Here is a 23,107-nt window from a genome sequence, read left to right as displayed (position 1 = left end):
CACCAGCCCGCGACCGCCCTTCTTACCAGCCTTCAGCCCGGCCCGGCCGCGCCGCCTCTTCCTGCCGTCTCCCTCCTGGGCCGTCCCCGCGTGTTGCGCGGTCGCCGGGCACCGGGGCTGCGGCGAGGAGCCCGCGGGCGGCCGGTCGGGCGGGGCGGTAGGCGCTGACAGGTGAGCGGGCCTTCTTTGGCCACTGGTAGGGCGGCTTCCTTCCCCGGCCCGTTCTCAGACCCGCGCCCGCGCTGGCCTGTCACCGGGCCGCCATCTTCCTGGAGGGACGCGGCCCGAGGCTGGCAGGGTAGGGCCGGACCAGGCCTGGCCTGCCTGGCGAAGACCAAGGCCGGGGTGGGACCGTGCAGGGCTTGAGGAACATTGAAGCTGGGGTCGGGGTCTGGGAGAACCGAGCAGGACCGGGATTGGGGAGGACCAGCGGGACTTGGGTTGGGGTCAGGCAGGGCCTGGGCAGACCGAGTAAGGCCAGGCTGGGCCGGGAAGGACCTGCGGGCCGCAGTTGGACAGGACCGGCACGGCAGGAGCTGGCAGGGCTGTGGCGAAGTCGAGCGGGTCCAGGGTCGCCCACGAGGCCTTGTTCCCCCGTCCCCGCCAGTTGGAGGGTGTAGCACGAAGAGGATGCGCCGGGGTCGCTGGCCGCGAGCGCCCCAGGCCAGCCAGCGCCGGGACCCGCAGTGCGGCTCCGGGCCTCGCCCCCCTGGTCCCTCCAGCGCGGAGCCGCGCGGCTGTTCACGGAGGGATGGGTCAATGGAGAATTGCATTCCTTTAGAACCAGGAAGTTGAGATCTTGTTGCTCGAGTGTGTTTGGAATGCCACCTTTTTCCACTTGATAGACTTGAGCAGGACAAGATTCTCTAGGAGTTAAAAACAAAAGTTAAACGTGATAATTCTTTAGGTTTGTCCTGGACTGTAGGTACCTTTTAACTATCTGCTTCTCAATAACACGTTCAGCCGGGACGTTAAGCATTATTGAGAATTCATGTCATTTTGTATTGCAACTTTTAGTGAATATAATCTTGCTTTCCCCTTCGTTTTTATGAAAAACTTTCTTGAATTTTGGCCGAGATAGAATTTGAGAAAATTATCTGTAGAAAATTGTCTCTTATTTGGCTTTCATTTGATCCGTTGTATCTGCAAAATACCTTAATCGTAAGTTGAGAGGTTGAAGTTTTTCGTAACTAAATAAATGGCTCTGCAATGGAGTTTGTAAGTATAAACATTAAGTGTGAGGATTTTTTTTATAGAGGTAATATCCACTTGAAGATGAACCTTCTAAGTGAATGTACAAGTCATGTTCACTTTAGAGTTTTTTTTTCTTTGGGGATATTTAGCTATTCTCTTATTTTCAGCTATGTTGGATTTTTAAAATCTACTTGAAATTTGTGCCAGGTTTGAGAAGACCACAGGAGAGAGAAGAATGATGGTCATTTTTTTAGTGGTCAGCTAGTATATATAATATGCAATTTCCATACTTCCCTAACCTGCCTGACTCCCTTAATTTACAGTCAGGGCAGTTTACAGAAGTTGAAATGGTTGTGGCTTTTTCTCTGTGTTTAATATACCGAAAGGCAATTTTGTAATCAAGCTGTACAAGAAATGGTTTACAAGCTGTACAAGAAATAGCTTATGGAGGTTTGCTTGAGTTTCTCAAGTGAAATACTTTCTGAAAGACATCAGATTAACAAGTTTATTCAACCATAAATTTGCTTTGTATACTTCTCTTTGAAACTTCTCTTGGTTAAAAGTAAATTTCATCCTGTATTTTGAAGTATTAATATGACTTGAGTTGACATTTACATGAGTAAAAATGGCCTGGCTTCTTACTCATTGGAAGTTGTCCTCATGGTGCTTGAGTTTCTCATCTGTAAAAGAAGGCTCATAATAATAGTTTTATGGGACTGTTGTAATGCAAACATGTAGATATTGGCTAGGGTTTTGGGGGGATATTTTTATTATTCAATTCCTATTTTTAATGTACTGTTTTGTAGCTCTCAACTTTAATAAATTTTCAGGGATTTTTTTTTTCTCTTGATATCATCCATCTGAGCAGAGAAGAAAGGTTCTGAGGAAAAATAAATTTGAAGAAAGGAGTTACTGACCTCTACATTTAAGTAGGAGCCAGGGAGAAAATAGATGACAAATACAGAAGTTTCCTAGCATTCCTTTTACCATGTTCTCTAGAAGAGTACCTGGAATTAAGCAGCAGCAAATTCTGGAAGAAATTTGATTTAATGTTTTGTGGGATTGACCTTTTTAAAAAATGAGATTTTTAAAAAAATGAGATTTAGAAAATTTATTGAAAATCATGTGATTACCATAAATATGTGCAAAACTTGACAAATAGGTAAACTCAGAGGAGACAAATATTTTACTTAGTCTCTTGTTTCCTCTGTCTCTGCCTCTTTCTTTCTTTGGTACTGGGAATTGAACACTGAGACTTTGGGCTGAGCAGTTCCCAGTTCCCTGCTCCCTTTTATGAGTTCCCTGCTCCCCTTTATTTTCTGACAGGATCTTCCTAAGTCCCTAAATTGTCTGGCTTGGGCCCAAACTTGTGATCTTCCTGCCTCTTCCTCCCAAGGTGGTGAGATTACAGGCCTGAGATGCCAGGATTTGGCTAGTCACTTTTTTTTTTTAAAGCAGACCTCACATATCCTAAAACAATTTTAAAGTACAAGTGGGAACATCAAGTTGTTAATGGTAATTACAATCAATGGTGCTTTGAGGTAGCTGCAACTACTTGGACATAGATTTGCAACAGTATTTACACATTTTTGTAGTGATGACTTGATCAGTTCTGGTTACCAATTTAGAAATGGCTGAAAAACTTTCACTGTTAAAGTCACGTTGACATTCATACTTTACATCAAATTATGAACTATGATTATACTCTGAGTCTTCTAGTTTTAGTAAGGTGTTAGCTTTGTGATGTTCTCTTGAGGTTGGAAAAATGCTGTGTAGGTACATGTTACCTTAAGTTGCATTTGTTCTTACCCTAGAGTTAAAAGTACACTTTTTAATTATGCTTTTATAACATGCTACACCCTTGTAGATTTCCTCAGATTTAAAGACATTCTTTTCAGATTGTTAAAGAATATGTATATTTTTGTAGTTTATAAAACCATCAAACCTTTTTATAATGTGTAGAAGGAAACATGAATAATGAAATTGTATTTGGAGAAAATATAGTGTTAAAAACTGATACCATTAAGGCTGGGGATTTAGCTCAGTGGCATCGTGCCTGCCTGGAAAGAGCAAGGTCCTGAGTTTGATCCCCAGTACAAAATAACAACAAAAAACTGATACCACTGCAGGCATTTGCTTGTACCTTTTTTTTGTTTTTTAAAGGACTTTCTTATGAAGAGCTCTTTTTCTGTGACTTAATTTTAGAGAATGTAATAAATAAGGCATTATGTTCTGAGAGGTTAAACTCACCAGACCTGAGTTTGGTTAAGTTGGTAAAAGTCCCCTACCCCCAATTCTTGGGGTTGAACCCAAGGCCTTTGCCCTGAGCTACATCCCCAGCCATTTTTTATGGGTCTCACTAAGTTTTCTAGGCTGGACTTCTTCCTGCATCAACCTTTCAAAGTGCTGGGGTTACATGTGTGTGCCACCACCCTCAGCTAAACTTTTTGCTCTTAATTGTTAGGCTTATAAATATCTTTGGAGCTGCTGTATTTCAGAAGTTATCTTAAGTCTTGATTAGAAAATGAATTTTCTTACTAGGATATGAAATTGGAAAGGTAGGAAGCTTTAGAAAGATTTCTCTTAGGAAGACAAGGAATTTCCCTCTGATGTTCTAATGCTTTATTTTTCCTGTAAGTAAATGTCTTCAATAGGAATAGGAAAAATTATTAGCTCAGCTATCTGTTTGCTTCTGTTCCCTTCCTCACCCCCCTTGCCTCATACTTTTTGTCCCTTGGTGCTTTTATACATTGATTTTCACCGTTTTTCTGTTGAAGCTGTCATGACTCCTATTTTAATCATGAAGGGTTTGCAGTTGAGTGATGCTGCTGATTTTACATCTTCTTTCATAGTCTTGTTCTTTCTTTCCTGGCAGTTTGTGAGATTTGGGCCATAGACTATATTATAATCTTGAAAATATTTCATACTTAACATCAATTTGAAAGCATGTACAGTATCTTAATTTTAAGGGGAGTTTAATACTCATTAATATAAGACTTAGTCTTCAATGAAAATGTTCTTTTTTATGTCTAGTGTGCTTAAGTTTTGGCTAAAACATGATATATTAGGGTGGTAATTTTTTCCTGATCAAAATAAAATATTCTTATTTGCACAAATCATTTTAGTCTTATTATAGTCAGAGATTGCTTTAAGGGGACATACTTATTGCTTGGCTCCTTTTAGAAACTCATCAAGACTGTCCCAGGTTCCTAAGCATAGCATATCTCTCCCTTTGTGACCATGCCGGCTCAACGTTTTCCTTCATTCCTTGTCCCACCTTTCAGGTTGGACCACTGCTTCCCTCTCCTCTGTATTGCCTTCCCCACCCCCGACATAGTACTGCAAACTTTACTGCCTTTGCTCGTTGGTTTCTTTGCCTAAAGTTGAATATTCTCCTGGTTTTAAACTTTTCAAAAATTTTTATTTAGTTCCTTAACTCATCCTTAGGAAGGTATTTCATGAGTTTTTTAGGAACCATTACCTTAATTTTGGAAATTACATTGCTTGTTTCCTCATTTCCATAGTATGCTAGTATATCTTTGTCTTATTTACCACATATTATAATTAATCTTGGGGGCAAGATCCTTCTTGTATGCATATAACCTTTTTGCTGAGTTTAGAGCTTGATATACTTTAGATATTGGTCTCCAACCTTTTGGCTTGCCTGGGCTGCATTGAAAGAAGAGGAATTGTCTTGGGCCACATGTAAAATATATAATTTAGTTCATATACATAAGTTAGAAAACTTTATTTTTAAATATTTTTGTTATAATATTGAAGCAAATTACAGTTGAATAATAAAACATACATGTCTGCTTACTATCAATAATCATAGATCTTCACAGGTACACACTTCCATAGGTAGGTAGAAATATACTATTTTAGTAACTCTGGGTTTTACTTGTTAAGGTGAATAATGTCTGATACAGGTTTCCTTTGAACCATGCAGCAGGTAGAGTTAACATTGGACTGTGCCTTGCTCTACACAGAGTTTTGTTGGCACTTACACAGTCCGTTCTTGAGCACCAAGGAAAAATATTACTAAAAAATCACATAATAATGTTTAAAGTTTATAATCTTGTGTGGCTACATTACTAGCTGTCGAGGGCCACATGAGAACCATGAGGACCTTGAGGCAGGCGACAGCACCACTGAGCTAAATCCCTGGCCCTGCACCCCGTTTTTTGAAGCTTGCTGTCCATCAAGCAAGGTAAACAGTTGTATCATCAAATATAGAAGTACAGTGTAATAAGCCATAGATGTAAACCTGGAGGGATTCATCAAGAAGTACTGAGATTGAAAGGGTTGAAGCATGATGAAAGAATAGCCTCAGCAAAGATAATGACATATCTTATAGTGACTTTGAGGTGGAAAGAGCAAAGGGTTTTGAAGAAACAGCACAGACATGGCGTAATGATGAGGAAAGCAGCTAGGAGAAGTAGGTAGGTGGGGAGCTGGATCTTACCGGGCCTAAGAGGTCCCTGTGTAGGTTGAGAATTTTGTTCTTTATCCTGAGAACAGTGGGAAGCAGTTGGAGGGATTTAAATCACATGTTCAGAATTACCTTTTAAAAATGATTGTTCTGCTTTATGGAAAATGACGTGGAGGAGGCAGGAATGGGTGCACACAGATGGGTATTACTTGGCAGCAGGGTTGAAAACCCTCTTCCTTGCACTTCTCTTCATCGTGTTCAAAAAGGCCAAGGCCCAGTCTAAATGAAGACTAGCTTGCTTGGAACCTCTTTTATCTGTGTTATATAAAGTTATGCATGTTTAAAAAATAGTTTTAAAATATGCTTAAATCTGCTAGCCTTTGTCAGTTGTTTAAAGTGTATTTATTTCAGATTTTTAAATGCAAACTAATAACAGGTCCTTTTCTTTCTTTTTTAGGAACATCACAGATAATTGGGAACATTTTGTTTTTATATTTCTAAAGCTTTGTTTTATTGTCTGATCAAATTATAGGATAAAAACCAAGTGACCAATTTGATGTAAATGTACAGGTTGCCTCAGTTGTTGTTATCTGTTAACAAGTTAAACCTTCTGTATTCAAAATTATCAAATCCTCTAAAATTTTCTCTTTGAAGACTTCATATTTTTCTGAACATTATTTCTCCTTGATTATGTTTTGCATTTTGTTACTGATTTTATCTTCTGTGTAATTTGTTTACCAATACAGTTGAAAACTTATCCGTGCGTCTTTTACGTTCTACACACAAATTTCATGTAGTACCTCTCCATAGTCAGAAGATCAGTAGCTTTTTAGAAGCATTCAAAGTTTGTTTTTTGTTTTTGTTTTTTGACTAGTTTCATAAAGAGGGAGCATTTAGTCAGGTTGGGGAACAATGACACTTCTTCCTGAGAGGCAACACCAAAGTCTCAGTCTGCTAAGGTGTTAGTAGATGACATTTCCAAAGGAAAGACACCATAGTTAGCAGGATTTGAACCTGTGTGAGGGAATAGTCCACTGTCTTAACTGCTTGGCTCTGACTGCATGATTGAAGTAGACTTGAGCATAGTGGTACACACCTGTAACCCCAACTACACAAGAGACTGAGGCAGGAGGATAGCAAGTTTGAGGTCAGCTTGGGCAATTGGTAGAGAGCCTGTCTCAAGATTTAAAAGGAGGACTGGAGATATGGTTCAGTGGTAGAGCACTTGCCCACCAGGGGTGAGGCCCTGGGTTTAATCCCCAGTGCCACAAGAAACTAGATTTGTAGTCCCTGTGAGAAAAAAAAATCATTAAAAATCTAGATATTAAAAAAGGTAAAAGCATTTACTTTTGTGTTTGCAGGAGGTAAAAGCATTCAAACAGAATTGGTACTGTGTTGTCATTTAGTGTCCTTCTTTAGTACTGCTTATCCAAATATTTGATGTAAAAGTCTTGAATATGACTTCCTGGTACAATTTTAAGTAAGCTCCATATTCTTCAGTGGTTAATATCTTCATCTGCATTGATACTTGTTATCAGGCTAGAATGGTAGTTCAGGTTGCCCTTCAACAATTCATGTGGAGTAGAGACTATTGTATAAATGAGTAACTGATGAATCATTAAGATTTGCTTCATACATTAATGAGTGAGAAAGAGGACTATGAAGACCAAAGGGTGAAATGCAGAAAGCTGTGTCACCAGTGGTTACTGTATGTTCTGCAGTTTTCACCCCGCTACCTGCTTTTGGTGGGGTATACATTAGTGAATTTAATCTGTTTTTAATGAGTTTGATTGTTATCTGTCTGGAATTACAAGATGGAGAAGAAGGGGAGCTTGACTATTCATGTAATATTGTGACAGGTTTTTTTTTTTTTTGGTGCCAGGGATCGAACTTGGATCCTTGCGCTTGCGCAGCAGGCTGCGAAACTACTGAGCTAAATCCCCAGCCCAAACCTTCTTTCTTTCTTTTTTTTGGGGGGGAGGTACCGGGGATTGAACTCTGGACCTTGAGCTTGCTAGGCAGGTGCCGGAACCACTGAACTAAATCCCCGGCCCTCTATTCATATAATATTAAGTATGGATGAAATACCACTTTGACATAGGACAGTTTTTCTGAAACTTTGAGTTTTGATCTGCATTATTTTGTCACTGAGATTTGATAAGTAATTTTTGAAAATAACTACTAGAAAAACCATGTAATATTGCAATTGCAATGTTAGGATTTTAAAGCTCTAAAGACCCAAATAGAAGCAAACTTAATTAGAAATAGATCTGGCTACCTGATGGCAGAGCTATTACTATAACTGCTCTCTTAAGTTCAGGGTCTCATTTTATTCTTACTTAATTGCAGAGTTCACTTGTGACTTATTCAAGATGTACCCTTAATAATGAGACTTCAAAATAAACCTTGAAATTGGTAAAAAGCATTAAGCTTATGTCTGTATATCTGTTAACAGGATTTTAAGTGAGCATCTTAATATTTTTAAAAGCACATTTTTAGCACAGCTATTATTCTGTGCTTTTAAGATTGGAATAATGTATAATCATTCATCACTTAAGATGAAGATAAGTTCTGAGGCTATTTCATCATTGTGGGAACATCATAGAGTTCTTTTTTTTTTTGGTACTGGTGATCAAACTCAGGACCTTGCACTTGCGAGGCAGGCACCGGAACCACTGAGCTAAATCCCCGGCCCCCATCATAGAGTTCTTAATAGAAATCTGGATAGTGTAGGTCAGTCATTCCACACAGCTTCAATGATGCAATCAAAAGGCTCTTGTAACACTGCTGCCAGCCTAACAGAACATACTATTTTGTAGTAAATTTTAAAAAATAAACTGGAGTACGCTAGCAATAAAAAGTGTAGTAAATAGTCATTTATTACTGTGCTGTGCTGTGCTGTATATGATTGTGCTATATTTCTATATATTTGGCAACACAGATTTGTTTACATCTATATCATCACAAACATAAAACATTGTATCAGGACTTATGACATAATGTTGCAACAGTTACAGTATCACTAGATGATAGAAAATTTTCAGCTCCATTATTATCTATGAGACTACATCATGTGCAATTGGTAATTAACTGAAATGCCATTCAGCCAACCAATGTATGCCAGGAAAATTTGAGATTTTGTCATTTTTTATTTATTTATTTTTATTTATTTATTTATTTATTTATTTATTTTGGTACCGGGAATCGAACTCGGGTCCTTGCGGTTGTGCAGCAGGCGGTGAAACCACTGAGCTAAATCCCTGGCCCAGGACTTTGTCATTTTTTTATAATTTAATCCAGACAAGGGTACTAATAAGTTTTCTGGTCAACCCTCCTGATTGTGTAATATAGATTGACTGCTGTTTACAGTTTATTTTTGAGTACTCTAGGAAAAATTTGTATAAGTTAAATGGCTTTCTTTCTGAATCCTTCAGACAGTTTATTTTAATATCCACAGTGTTAACACAGGGGTTCATGTTTAGGCTTAGAGGTCCCATGTCAAAATCTTATTTTCATACCTGTCACATTTTTGTAAAGTGAGGAAGTGACTTGTGATGAGCTCACCTGGCGTTTTGTTTACCATCTTCAGGGAACTAGTATATGTGGCAGGGTCACATAGTTTAACAACACATAGCTTTCTTAGAAAATTGATGCCAGGCCAGGGATTTAGCTCAGTGGTTTCTCCGCCTGCTGTACAAGCGCAAGGACCCAAGTTCGATCCCAGGTATCAAAAAACAAACAAAAGAAAATTAATGCCAATTACAGTAGCTCCTATTGAACAATGTATTTGGCTTTTAATTCAGAGGACTGAAAGTTCTCCCTCCCTCCATATTCTTGAGAACACCTGTTTTGCTATTTGGTTCTCTGAGGCCTGGAGACTGCCTTACACCATGCAATACAGGAAGAGTAGAAAATGGGATTTTTATAGCTTCTTGCTTCTAAGCCTATTGCAAAAAAGATTCAGCTCTTAGAAAAGATCAATGTCTTGTGTAGTACCTTGTATTCAGATAACATGATACAGTATGTTTGGGGCTTTAAATCACATATCACAGTTAAACATCAGAAATGCAGGCTCTAAACAAAGGGGTTTTTTGGTACCAGGGATCGAACTTGGGACCTTGCACTTGTGCGGCAGGCACCTGAACCACTGAGCTAAATCCCCGGCACATAAACAGAAAGTTTTAATATTATCTTTGAAGTCAGATATATTACATATCATAGCGTTTACTTACCAATTTCATTTAAACAATAATTCAAAAATATTGGAGCTAATTGTAGAATGTGCAGCAACAGGGGCTTTTATTGGAATTGTCTCATTTTTTGTGCTATTAGATTGGTAGGCAATTCTTTGAACATGTTTGTTTTTTTTTTTTTTTTTTGGTACCGGGGATTGAACTCAAGACCTTGTGCTTGCAAGGCAGGCGGTGGAACCACTGAGCTAAATCCCCGGCCCTTCTTTGAACATGTTTATTGCCACAAAAGAAATTATTAAACACATACTTAATGAGATTCTACTGTGTTAGGTACTGTTATTTGGAGTTCAACCACAAACGTATTAAGCATATTTCTGCCCTCTAGTGATAAAACTTGACTTGGTGAGACAATGGGAATTTGATGTCCTATATTCTAGGATAAAAGGTCTTGTAAGAATATATAGGATAAGCCAACCCAGACTTTGTGGGGAGTAAAATCTCAGTAGCCATGTTTATTTCTGCTTTATCCCAAGTGTAGGCTTTCAGGGGGTATCAGCTGAGATGATGAGTTTTATGTTTGAGGAATGTCAGTTTGTGGAACCATCATCAGTGGGGTCCTGGGAATTGGAAAGAAGGGGGACTGTTCAAGAAGTTGGGGTAACAGTTCAGTTCAGAGATGGTGGTTTTCTGAACAGTTGAATGACAGTATGAATGTGAAGATGAAGCTTTTTTGATAACAGGTTAAAAATGTATTTGCAGGTTTTTGGCTTGGGTAACTGAGTCAGTGGTATGTCTTTCCTTGAGATTGGTTGGGATTGGTTGTTAGTTATTTTAAATGAGAAGTGTGTGGGGGGTGGGAATGGCTTTTTAAAAACAATTGATTTAGAGAAGTTTAAAGGATCATAAAATGTTCATTGGACATTTGCTTAGATAGTTGCATGGATTCAGTATATGATAGTAAACTGAAGCCATGAAGCTGAGAGCATAAGGGCAAAACTCCAAGGAGACTAGGAGGTAGCAGCTTCTTCAAAACATGATCCCCAAGCCCACTTACCAGGTTTGATGCTTTGTTCCTGTGAAACCTTGGATGCCTATGGAATTTTCAGTACTGTAGCTTTTTTTTAGTGTCTTCTTTTCCAACCAATTGAGTTGTATGCTTACCAAAGTCAATTCAGTTTGCTGTCAAACTCAGTTTGGTTATATTCATTAGTACACTTGGATAATTTAATTGCTGTAAACCAATACCATAGTCTAATCAAAATTGCTTTGAAGAGAAGATTTTGAATATTCTCATCACAAGTAATAAGTGTTTGAGATGATGGATAATCTAAAAAAAGTACAAAACCAGTTATTTGTTTGAAAATTGGAGATTGGAGAGTCTGAAAAACAAATTACTAAGACAACTTTTGTTAAATTACGTAAACAGATAAGATGGTTAAAAAATGGCTTAATATTGGCCGGGGATTTAGCTCAGTGGTTCCGCTGCCTGCCCCACAAGTGCAAGGACCTGAGTTCGATCACCAGTACCAAACAAACAAACACCCAACTGATTGAATGCAATAAATAAAAAATTGACAGTATTAAAAAAAATGGCTTAATAGTCATTAGAGAAGCATTGTGCCATTTAGATTTTTTTCTCAAGTATCTCATATATTAAAGTGAAAATTTTAAATGATATGTTATAGATGTGGTTTATGTGACAAAGAAGAAACTCTAATAAAGTATCTGAATCTAGGAAAAAGGCTCAAGTGAAGGAACATAGATAAGTTAAGTGATTAAATATGCATGTGTTAGGTTTTGTTTTGGTACCAGGGGATCAAACTCAGGACCTTGTGCTTGCCAGGCAGGCACTGTGCCACTGAGCTACATCTCTGGCCCGCATGTGTTAGTTTTTTAAAAAGTTGCCTGTTTAATTTACTTTTTGCCATTCCTTCCAATTGCATAAGCAAGAGAGCTTTTATTCTACTTTCTGCAGAGGAAGAGCAATCCAGGAAGATTCAGAAAGTACATCCTCGCAAGCAGAAGAGCCAGGCAGGAGGGGGAGGGAAGAGTAACTTTACCTTGGGGTGGTTTGTGCTGTGCTGCTGAAAGGTCCATCCCAGTGAACAGCAAGCAGGAGATTGGTGATGGTTGGTGGTCTTGGAAAGAACATTTTCAGTGGAGGTTGCAGTCAGAAACAGTCCTGAAGTGTGTGGTACAGAAACTGCCCCTCGAAAGCAAGGCCAGAAAGGCACCCAGGCCTCTCACTCTCCATCCCTTTCACTGTCCTTTTAGGTAGAATAGTTTGGGCATGTTTAAATAATTTCAGGAAAGATCTAGGGAGGGTGAGATTAAAGAAGGTAACAGGAAAAGAAAGGAATAATTGAAAAGCTAAGAGGAAATGGGATCCAGACCATAAATGGAGGGACTAATGTTAGGCAGACCCATTGCTCCTTCAATTAGTAGTTTGTTTTTTCCCCAAACTTCCTTTAATGTGGAAACTACTGAGAAAAAAAATCAGTCATGTTCGTGAGCCGGGGCGGGGGGGGGGGGGTCCTTGTTCTTGCCAGGCAGGTGTGGCACCACTGAGCTAAATATCCAGCCCTTGTGAGATATTTTTTAAAAAATCATATCTAGGCTGTATTTAGGTACCTTGTCTTGACTTGGAAGATGAGATTTTCAAGGACCATCTAGGATTATAATTGTTACGGAATATTTCATTTTCTTTCATTGAAGTACTAAAATATTTATTAAGAATATTAAATTTCCCAATCAATAAATAGGCAAATGAGTTAAACAGTTACTTCCCAAATGATGAAGTACAAATGGCTAGTAAGTATAAGAAAAAGTCTTCAGTATCTTTAGCCATTAGAGAACTGCAAATCAAAATTACATAAAGATTCCATCTCATCTCAGTCAGATTGGCTATCAAGAACACAAAAAGAATAAATGCTAATGAGTTAGAGAGGGAAGTATTCCACTTTGTTGGGAATGTAAGTTAGTACAGCCGCTCTGGAAGTCAATATGGAGATTCCTCAAAAAAACGGTATAGAGGGCCAGGGAATTAGCTCAGTGGTTCTTCCGCCTGCCTTGCAAGTGCAAGGATTTGAGTTCGATCCCTGGTACCAAAAGAAAAAAAAAATGGTATAGAGGGGCCAGGGATTTAGCTCAGTGGTTCCGTCGCCTGCCTCACAAGCGCAAGGTCACGAGTTCAATACCCAGTACCAAAAAAAACCCAGTATAGAATTACCGTATGATTCAAGTATACCACTCCTTGGTATATACTCAAACAAATTAAAATCAGAATGCTATAGGACAGTGGTGGTAAACCTATATGGCATATGTGCTGCAGTGGGCTGTTGGCTATCATTGAAAGCTCTAAAAGGTTCACCATCACTGTATAGGGATGCCTGCATACCCATGTTTATTGCACACAATTCACAGTAGCCAAGATACAGAATTAGCCTGGGTGTCCATCAGCAGATGAATAGATAGAGAAATGTGGTAGGTAGAGGAGAGTGGAGTTTTATTCAGCCATAAAGAAGAATGAAATTTTGTCATTTGCAGGAAAATAGATGGAACTGGAGATCATCGTGTTAAGCAAAATAAGCCAGACTCAGAAAAACAAGTATTACATATTCTCTCTAATATTTGGAATAAAAAACCCAAAGATGACATGAAAGTAGAAGGGACACTATTATTAGGCAAGAAGAAGGAAGTAGTGGGGAGAGGGTAGTGTAAGACAGGGTAATGGAAGAACTGATGTGGTCAACATGTTATATCCAAGTATGTAAATGCCACATTGAAACCTGGTATTTTGTAAAATTATTGTGTACTAATATAAAAATATTAAATTCAAGAAAGGAAGAGTGCATATTTTTGTATATCTTGAAGGAAGACATTTTATCATTACTTATACTGTTAAATGGCTTTTATTTATTTTTGAAATAGGGTCTTTCTTAGGCTGATCTTGAAATCTTGTGATCAAGTGATCCTCCCATCTTAACCTCCTCAGTTATATCTACAGGCTTTCTTCTCCTTATCTAGCTAAATGGCTTTTAATTTTCAAGAAAAATGATTTGCATGTTCACATAACAAGACTTTAGGGAATGTAGTAAAGAATGTAGTTTAGGGCTATGGTAAGGATTTGAGGAAAAAGGTTGTCATTTTTATAATTGTTCCAAATGATTTGTGTTCCAGAAACTGAAATATATACTGCCACTCTCCCCACTGCCAAACAGGCAAGAAACCTTAGTTTCGGAAGTTCAGGTTCTCTGACTTCATTTCTAGGAATAAACATGCCCCAGTCTGAGCAGAACAGAGTTAAAGCAGCTCTCACCTGTTTTTCCAGCTCTGGCGTATCATTCTTGAAAATGTTGAGTTCTAAGTTTGCTCACCCCACCCCCACCTTATTCACATTTTGTGCATTTTCAATTGAAAGACTGTAGTTATGTGGTTATAAATTGAAAGGTGCAATAGAATATAATCTGCAGGCCTTAAAGAAATGCAAGACCTAGTCATAGGATGAGGTGAATAGAGACTTTAGTATTTCTGAAGAGGGATCTTGGTCTCTTGAAGGCCTTTATCTGTTAACGCACTGATTCTGACTTCCTGGCACAGGTGTGTGCTAGAGACAAATGTGTGCTAATATTACTACTTTGTCCATTGGCACTTTCTTTTGTCAAATACAAATGAGAGTGCAGATTTTTATAGAGAATAGCAGTAGTCTCAATGATCACATATTCAAAATGTGTTAGCAAAGCTGTTCAGTGAAAGGAGAACTACATATATGTAATTCTCTAGGGTGGCAATAAAGTAGAAGCACTGCTCTCTGTCCAAAAGATAATACTACACATGAAATGTCAAATGTAAGTTTTTCTTTCCTTCTCTGAACTCTACATACATTTTACTTGCCACCAAATCTAGATACTTAAAGAGGTGGCACAAATAAGCAGAGGCAAAGAAATTCAGTTGGAAGTGCCTTTGGAGCAAATGAGCAGACTGCTTTAACAGAGTCTTGGGAGTGGGAATGGAAATGAGGGGCTGCTAGGTGAACAGGTGCAGTTTAATTGAGCTTTCAGTATGGTACACTAGATTAAATATGGCAGACTGGCACACCTGAAATTGCCGTGCAGCATAGGAAGTAGTAATTAATTTTTTTCTGTGTGGCGCATAGACTAAAGGACTTTTTTTTCCATTAAGTTTATTGGTACATTTTAGGTATACAATATGATGACATTCATCATTGGGAATTTGTACCTTTACATGACATATCTTGGTTCTTACTTTTTCCCCATTCCTCTACCCTCCCTACAACCCCCCCCACCATTTACAAAGACTTTGTTTCCATTTCTTTCCTTTTCTCATATTTTTTCCTTTGCCTTCTTCCCTTTCCCCTAGTCCTCCCACTTCCTCTTCCCCATAGTAATTAATTTTTAAAATGCTGATAAACAAAAATGGAGATCAGAGTATATTATAAACAGGCTGAACGCAAGTGTTTTTCTTACATGTTAGTCCTTCACTTTAGGTTAAATGAAATAAGCCTCCATTGTAGCCTGCCTAGGCTGCAGGTTTAGGGTGTAAGCAATTCCTTGTGGTAATGTTCCCTTTATTAAAAAGGAAGATGAGCAAATGAAGCTTGCTCATTTTAGGAAGACAGTCTTAATATGGTTACCTCCTTTTCCCTCTTTTGAAAGTGTGTGAAGAGCTTGTAGAAACACTTCAAGATGTTCTTGAAAAAGGCACAGCGTAGTATAGGAGGAAGAAGTTGTAGTTTGAGGACAGAATGGCTACAGATTGCCAGGCTGTGATTCCTCACATACTTCACTTTTGGCCTTTTCAAAAAATGTTTGTTCAAGGGCCATTTAAATTCCATTTCAGCCAAGTGCAAAGTGAGAGATAGGATTTTTTTCCAACTTCTTCATATTGTTGCATTTAGTCCAATTAATATTTTATTTAGACTTCTTTATAATCAAATACTGTGTTAGAATGGTCATTTGCAGTTTGTTAAGGGTTTAATGGGTAAGATACTTCTCTCCTAGCCAGATGATTAATGAAATAAATTCTAAAGTTTTTCTTTTGTATTGTATTTTAATGAGAATCCTAGCTAAATTAATGTTTTCAGTAAATTGTTCTCTCCAGAAGTTTGTGTGTCATAGGGCCAATTACAAATGTTAAAACTAGAGAGGACTTTTTTCTCTGTGCAGAATTACTGGATAAGTTCTAAATTAAAATATATTAGTGGAAGATAAAATACCATTTATTTGGTATATAACTTATGTAGATAGTTTTCCAATCATATCTTGCTAATAATTTTTTTGCTTCCTGTGTCTGATTACATTCCCTTCTTAGGAGCAGAACCAACTTAAAAATGAATCATGATTGGGCTGGGGATTTAGCTCAGTGGTTGCACTGCCTTGCTGTGCAAGTGCAAGGACCTGAGTTCAGTCCCCGGTACCAAAAAAAAAAAATCATGATTTCCAACTGTTTGCTTTTTCAGTAGAAGCACAGGTGTGCACATGCAAAACAAAAATTTAAAAAATAAATATTGAATTTTATTGGCAGCGTCTAGTTAGAAATACTTCAGTGCTGGGTGCCAGTTTAAATGTATAATTAGACAACTACTTGCCTGAGATTTGGTTTATTTCTTTTATCTGTCAATATCTTTGATAATATTTGCTATAAGAAAATGAGAAGAGCTACTGTTGTAAACATAATAAATCTTTAAAAACAAAGAACTAGCATAATAGCTTTCCTGGGAATAGCCTGCTATTGCTCTGTTTCCATGATTTAAGCCTACAAATTCACTTGAGTATGTAATCTTTACAAGGCACATGGAAGAAGCATAGAATAATCTGCTCTGAGATGTTCTTATTTTGTGAAACATGAATACGCATTTTAGATATTATAGAGAAGCTGGCAGCTGTGAAGTAAACAATGTAATCTAATTAGCAATGCAAGACGAATGAGAAACTATAATTCCAATTATATTTTATTATACCTCTAGAGATTGACGTACTGAATTTATGAGTTTCTGTTATTAAGAAATATCCTTCTAATCCCAAAATGCTATCATTGTGGGCTTTTGTTTGTTTGTTTGTTTTTGTTTTGGTACTGGGGATCAAACTCGGGACCTTGTGCCTGCAAGTGGCTGAACCACTGAGCTAAATCACTGGCCCCTATCATTGTTTTTTAATGATTTTATTTAGCTGCTTTGCTTTTTTTGTTTTGTGGTGAATTTATTTAGTTTCAAAGAAATCAAAGTCTGTTAGGTAAACTGTCTTTATTGAAAATATATCTGGTTGCCGGGAATTTAGCTCAGTGGTTCCGCCGCCTTCCTTGTAAGTGCAAGGACCCGAGTTCGATCCCCGGTACCAAAAAACCCCCCCAAAACCATATATATATATCTGGGCATTGAAAGTAACAAACTTTGGCTTTTAGAATTTACTCCCAAAGAGGATCATACAGTATTAGGGCAGCTCTAAAGTTCTTACCCTATTTTTCTTGTTTAGGCAAAACCCTATTTACTTATCCAGGTTAAAGTTATTTTACTGGTTTTTAAAAAAATGATCCTAATAGTTACTTTGTTGTTCCTGGAACAAGGATCTGTGTAGTATTATCTTATACTATCCATCTCCTTTGATCATACCTTTTTTCCTTACCTTATTGTTCCTATTTATTGACATTTAAAGTTAGAAGAGACCTTAGCAAACCTTACATTTCCATTTTGTGGCTTTAAATAAAGAAATATTTCGATAACACTGTAATAAAACCATATGGACTTGAATGTTAATAAAAGATCATTGGGATGAATTGTAAAACTATATTCTTGGTGGGTTACTGGGAACCTCTGAAACATTACTGGAAACCTCTGCGGTGGGCTCCGGTCTCCTACTCAGTGTATGAACCAGCCTGAGAAAAAAACTAAAAGAACTAAGAGAGACAGAAAGCGGGACCAGGACAACCAATGCTGATACAATCAACAAAGGCCCTGATCGGTCCAAGCTACTTGTTTTTATTGGTAATCAATTGGGGTAAAGGTGCACTGCATGCAAGGGCAGAACTACATGAGAAGATGCGCAGCCTTGCAGTTTCTATGGAAATTAATGTAAGCAAGGCTGGTAAAGGACAAGACAAAGCATTCTTGAATTAGGAACAGAATAGACAAAATATATGGTTGTAATTAGAACATTGTTCTTCTAGTTAAGAAAGTTTTAGTTGTGGGAACAGAATTTGAGTCTGAGTTACTCTGATCTTGGCACGTAGGCTTCAGCCAGACTCACTTCTATAAACAAGTCAGTTGTGGGGTTAACGCTTCACAGCCTGCACTACTGACAGCCTGCTTTGGGCATAATCAATATTGCAGTCCCCTGCAACACCCCCTTTTCTGTTTGGAAATGGCAGCAGCTTTGTCAGGGTGAGCTGCAATTGTCCTTGAGGCCTGTTTGCGCCTGGGTCTGATCAGCAAACATTAGGCCTGGTGATATCCACAAGTCCAAGGGCTGTCACAGGCGAGGGGAGTCAGTCAGATGCAGCCTTTGCATGGCTTTCAGCAGGGGTATCACATCATGCTGATTGCAGCAAATCCATCATCTTGGTCCATGGTGGTAGATTCTGGGATGATAGCCACAGCATCTTTTTATTTTATATTGAAAAATAAGCATATCCTGGCCTCTATGTTATTCATTGTATTGAGCCATTTACCTTTTAGTTAGGATATCCTTTGACAACACTTGTGTCTAGGACATGTCTGTAGATTTATCTTTGTATATATTTACTTTCTATAAGTGGATTTTTTAAAAATTGAAAGTGAAAGTAACAAGATCTAATTGAACTTGTGGGGATAGTTGTATCCCCCTTTTTTGTTTATGTAATTGTGTTTTTAGGGAAAGGTGACTACGGCCAACAATGGCTTGTCCCTGTGGATTATAAGGACTTATAATATGTTTAACTGACTTAGCTGTCTATAATAATGTCCTCTACAAAGACCATCCTCAACTGCGGTTAAGGTAAAAAAGGGTATAGTTTCAATCCAACTGCTTAAGAGTTGAGAATGGTCGATGTAGGGTAGACTGCAGTTAGGGGCTGTCTTCAGAGAACTAATTTAATAGGCCTTAAGTAAAAATCATTTTGTAATTTAGCAATTATAAACTCTTTATAAAGTCAGTCTGGTGGATTTTGGTTAAAAAATGTAGCACATATGTTGTTGATTTTATCTATATGATCACTTGGAGTTTGGCAGCCTATAGCAAGAATAAATACAATTTTTAAAGAAATTAGAGCATGGGGCTGGGGATTTAGCTCAGTGGTTCCGCCACCTGCCTCATAAGCCCAAGTTCCCAAGTTCGATCCTAGGTACCAAAAGAAAAAAAAAGAAAGAGCCATGTTTAGAAACTTTTTAAGGCACTAAAATAGTGATTGTAATCTGTTGGCTCTTAGATCTGTCACTAATGGAGGTTATCTATAAGTCTGATATTTTGTCATAATTTTTCTTTGAATTTTAGCTGTACAAAGAATAAAAATTGAATAACTTTAAAAAGCAATTCGGCTAAAAAATTTAAAAACTCTTGTTGAGCTCTTATAAATTTTACCATAGTTTTTTCTAATGACTCATAACAGTGGTGAACCACCAGTTTAGTTGAAAACTGCCACAAGGGGTCAGCAATTGAAGCCTCTTTATATCCTGCTTTATTGTGGTTTTGACTTTATATATCTTTGGGTTATACTTCCCTATTAGTTGTTCAAGACCAAGTTAAGGTGAGACCTATATTAATTAAAATTATCCTCTTGCTATTTATCTAGGTCAGTTAAGTCTCCTCAGGCATTAGTTAGAACCCTGTATAGAGCTTTTCAGCTCCTGTCAGTGTCAGGCGTCAGGATGTGTCTTGGCTTTGCTTGACTGTGTTGCTTTCTGGGAAGGTGTGGGAGATTTTTTTCCTACAGGTGACATTCCTTTGGCACACTTTACATTGTTGATTCTTATCTTTTTTGGTGTCTTAACGTCTCCCTGCCCAGGAGGTAGGGTGACTTAGCAAAGTTGTAGGATCTTGTAGAAAAGGTTTTTTCATGTCCTGGCTTTTTTGTTGACATTGGAGGGCCAGGGCCAAAATATTGGCTCTCGTCTTAGCCCAGTTATCTTTTTAGTTATAGTCTCTAAACTTCAGTTGATGAACACTCAGAAGAGAAGATCAATAACGTTAACATTGTAATGGGAGTAGTGAACTTAATTATTATAATTTTACCTGGATATCAAGCATTTTGAAATATAAAATATAGTTAGAGGACTGATATTATCAATCATGGTTGTTCTAGTAGTTGAATCCCTGTAAAATGGTAACAAAAAAAAAAAAACGCTTCAAATCCAAGAGTCAATGTTTTAGCATGACAATCATGGTTATATTATCCTTGTAACACACTTAAGTGTCCATCCTAGTATAAAATAGCCATTATTAAGCACACTCATCCCTCCACAGAGAACTCTTACCCAAATTATTATCTTTTGATAAGATGCCATCTAAAGAAAATATCAGCCTACAAATGTACCTGTTATCATAGATAGCTGGAACATAAGAGAAAGCCAAATACCTGAATCAAAAGGAAGCTATTACCATAAACAATAAATTAGACAATCTGTATAGTCAGAAAGTATGAATACATTAAGTACACCGGAAAGTTAACAATAAATATTACAATTGTTGTGCCCAGATTACGAAGTCCCAAAGACCACCAGGAGGCCGTTTCCGATGTAAGCACACGAGGGTCATTTATTCAGGCTTAAGCAGGGACTCTGAATTGTCACCGACACAGTGGATCGAGATTGAGAGCCCCGAGTTCCAAATTAGCAGGGTTTCTATAGAGGTTACAGCAAGCTTCGGTCATTAGCAGCCATATGATTGGTTAACATTTAGCAAGTATGAAGTGTAGAATTTTGATTGGCTAGGCTCATTGGGGGTTGAAGGGGATTACGTATAGGTTTTTACAAGAAAAATGGGGACAAAGGTTAGTGGTCTTCTGTCACGTACTGATGGTCAGCAGACATCTTGACTAATGGTCGTGACCACCTTGTGTGGATAGTCAGCACGTTAACAGATTGTCGTATAGATAGTGGGCCCGGGACACTTGTTTCTAGGGCAAACAGATGGCTGAGTAATGAGTTTAGGAATCTTGAGTTACAGATCATGTCTTTTGTCCCAGATTAAGCACATTTAATCATTAATTTGAAAGAACAAAGGAGACTGCTCCATTTTGGACAAAATGGAGTCATTCTGGTCTCACATTAGCAAAATGGAGTCACTTTTGGTCTCACACAATTATATGAAACCTTAGGCCCTTTAATTTAGTTTGGTACCAAAAGCATTTTTTTTTGGTACCAGGCATTGAACTCAGGACCTTGCGCTTGTGAGACAGGCATGGTGCTACTGAGCCTTGTTTTTTTCACAGAAAAATTAATCTTTTGAAGATGACCAATGTAAACATATTTGAACTTAACCCTTTGATAACCAATGTAAACATTATAATAACATATTTAAGCAATATTTGAGGTAAGTCTCTTATAAGACTATGAAAACTATCAGGGTCAGTCTGTTGTAAGGCTGTGGAAACTGTTGAGGTCCCCTTATTGAGAAAAGGCTGGAAAATATTTCCATGTGGCTGGTCCTTTGCTCACCAAGGGGAATCTTGGTTAGCAGTCTCCCCAAACTTAAGGGTCTCCATTTAATTACCTTGACAGTTCTTTTTAATAACCTATAAAAACTAGATAGTAACAATTCATATTACATTATTATGATCTTCTAGCAACCTGGGGGGCGCTGTATGACTGGACAGATGAGTGGACAAACATATAAAACAATTTATAAAACTAGAGTGCACTCAAATATATTTAGCCTAATTGAATTATAATAACCCTTTTATAATTTTTAGGCTCATAATTATAAATAAGGCTATTCAAAACTTTATGTAAGTCAATTAACAGAGATCTCTTAGAATTAGAATCAGAAGGAATGAAAGCTGTTTATGCCTGTAAATGCAAACCTTTTATAACAAACTTGAAACCAACAAGCAGACATACATATTTCCTTGATAAATCACTTCTGCACACCTTGACATACCTAAGCCTTCTCATCTTGTATTTCTGTATATATCTTTCTAACAAGACAAACATAAGATCTTTTCATATCAGAAGTATATCTCTTACAGCCTTCTTAATATTTTTCCTCCATCTCACTTACTGTAAACCTTCTATAACAAACTTGGCTTCAGCTTAAATTTTACAGTGTCTTTTTTTTCCTGTTCTCAAATTGTTACATTGTAAAATTTTTCCTTTTTAGATTTCTGATTGAGAGAGAAATCATCCATGTTGCTACAGTATTTTATACCAAGAAAATAATTCCATGCCATTTAGGAGAAATGATAACCTTCATTTTGATGATTTAAAAATTATCAAATTCTCAAGTTGTGAGTCTGTGTCCCAGTGTTCATATGTAAGACAGGGACATATACAAAGAGGAGGTTCTTAACCTCTGATAGTTCACCATTTGGACTATTTTAACTTTTTGGCTACTATAAATAGCTATGCTTTGGCTATTATAAATAACTTGCTATGAATATTCAATTATAAGTTTCTGTATAGTTTTCTTGAAGATATACCCAGGAGTGAAATTACTGCATCATATTGTAGTTACTCCAGTGGGTGCAAAGTGGTATCTTGTGTTTCGATTTGCATTTCCTTAATGACTGTTGATGTAGAGCATCTTATGTGCCTTCTGGCCATTTGTATGTATTCTTTGGGAAAATGTTCAGACCCTTTGTCAATTTTTAGGTTTGAGTTTTAACAAATGTTTATATAGTCTTGATATATGTCCCTTATGAGGTAATAATAATTTACAAATATTTTCCCATTTGTATATTGTGTTCTCTTTCTTACTAGTGTGTTTTATGATTTGAATATGGTTTTTCTTTGTGAAACTTTCTGAAATTTGATTTCCATTTTGGCAGTGATGAGAAATGGGGCCTTTTAGATGAGATTGGGTGCATTCAGGGTGGTATGACTAGACAGTGGGGCATTTTAGATCATGGGCAAGGGGGAATTAATGCCAAATACCTCTCCCACAAAACTGGATTAGTTATTATGAGGCCAGGTCATTTTAAAGTGAGGTCACCCCATGTGCTTTGCGTCTTCCATGAGTACCCACTTGCCCTTCCTTTTTTCTCCCACATCATGATTGTTGTCTAACCTAAGTTCACAAAGATTTACTGCTGTATTTTCTTCCAAGTTTTATAATTTTAACTCTTAAAGTTTTTGATCCGTTTT

At 37.7% G+C, this 23,107-nt stretch overlaps 2 protein-coding genes across 5 annotated transcripts in view; one reads left to right on the top strand and one right to left on the bottom strand.

The window, feature by feature from the left end:
• The window catches only part of Larp4b (La ribonucleoprotein 4B), a 93,880-nt gene that overhangs the window by 197 nt on the left and 70,576 nt on the right, over positions 1–23,107 (top strand). For 3 of the 4 annotated variants that reach the window (XM_087181939.1, XM_087181940.1, XM_021266355.2), the window contains exon 1: positions 32–171. The exons of the other annotated variant lie outside the window; for it this stretch is intronic. The gene's annotated coding sequence lies outside the window, so the exon portion shown is untranslated. Of the gene's footprint in view, positions 1–31; positions 172–23,107 lie in introns of those variants that run through there. 4 annotated transcript variants of the gene reach the window in all.
• LOC147826315 (uncharacterized) lies at positions 33–833 on the bottom strand. Its single transcript, XM_087181942.1, has 2 exons — positions 499–833; positions 33–324 (listed from the first exon to the last, which is right to left on the bottom strand). Exons 1-2 carry the CDS (start codon positions 771–773, stop codon positions 33–35), a joined length of 567 nt encoding a protein of 188 aa, XP_087038068.1. The 5' UTR covers positions 774–833.

The sequence above is a fragment of the Heterocephalus glaber genome, unplaced genomic scaffold, assembly GCF_053883595.1.
Source record: "Heterocephalus glaber isolate CG9 unplaced genomic scaffold, H.glaber_assembly_v1.0 deba00001472, whole genome shotgun sequence".
Classification (NCBI taxonomy): Eukaryota; Metazoa; Chordata; class Mammalia; order Rodentia; family Bathyergidae; genus Heterocephalus; species Heterocephalus glaber.
Note: the sequence above shows the minus strand (reverse complement) of the source record. Positions and strands in the feature narration are given on the sequence as shown.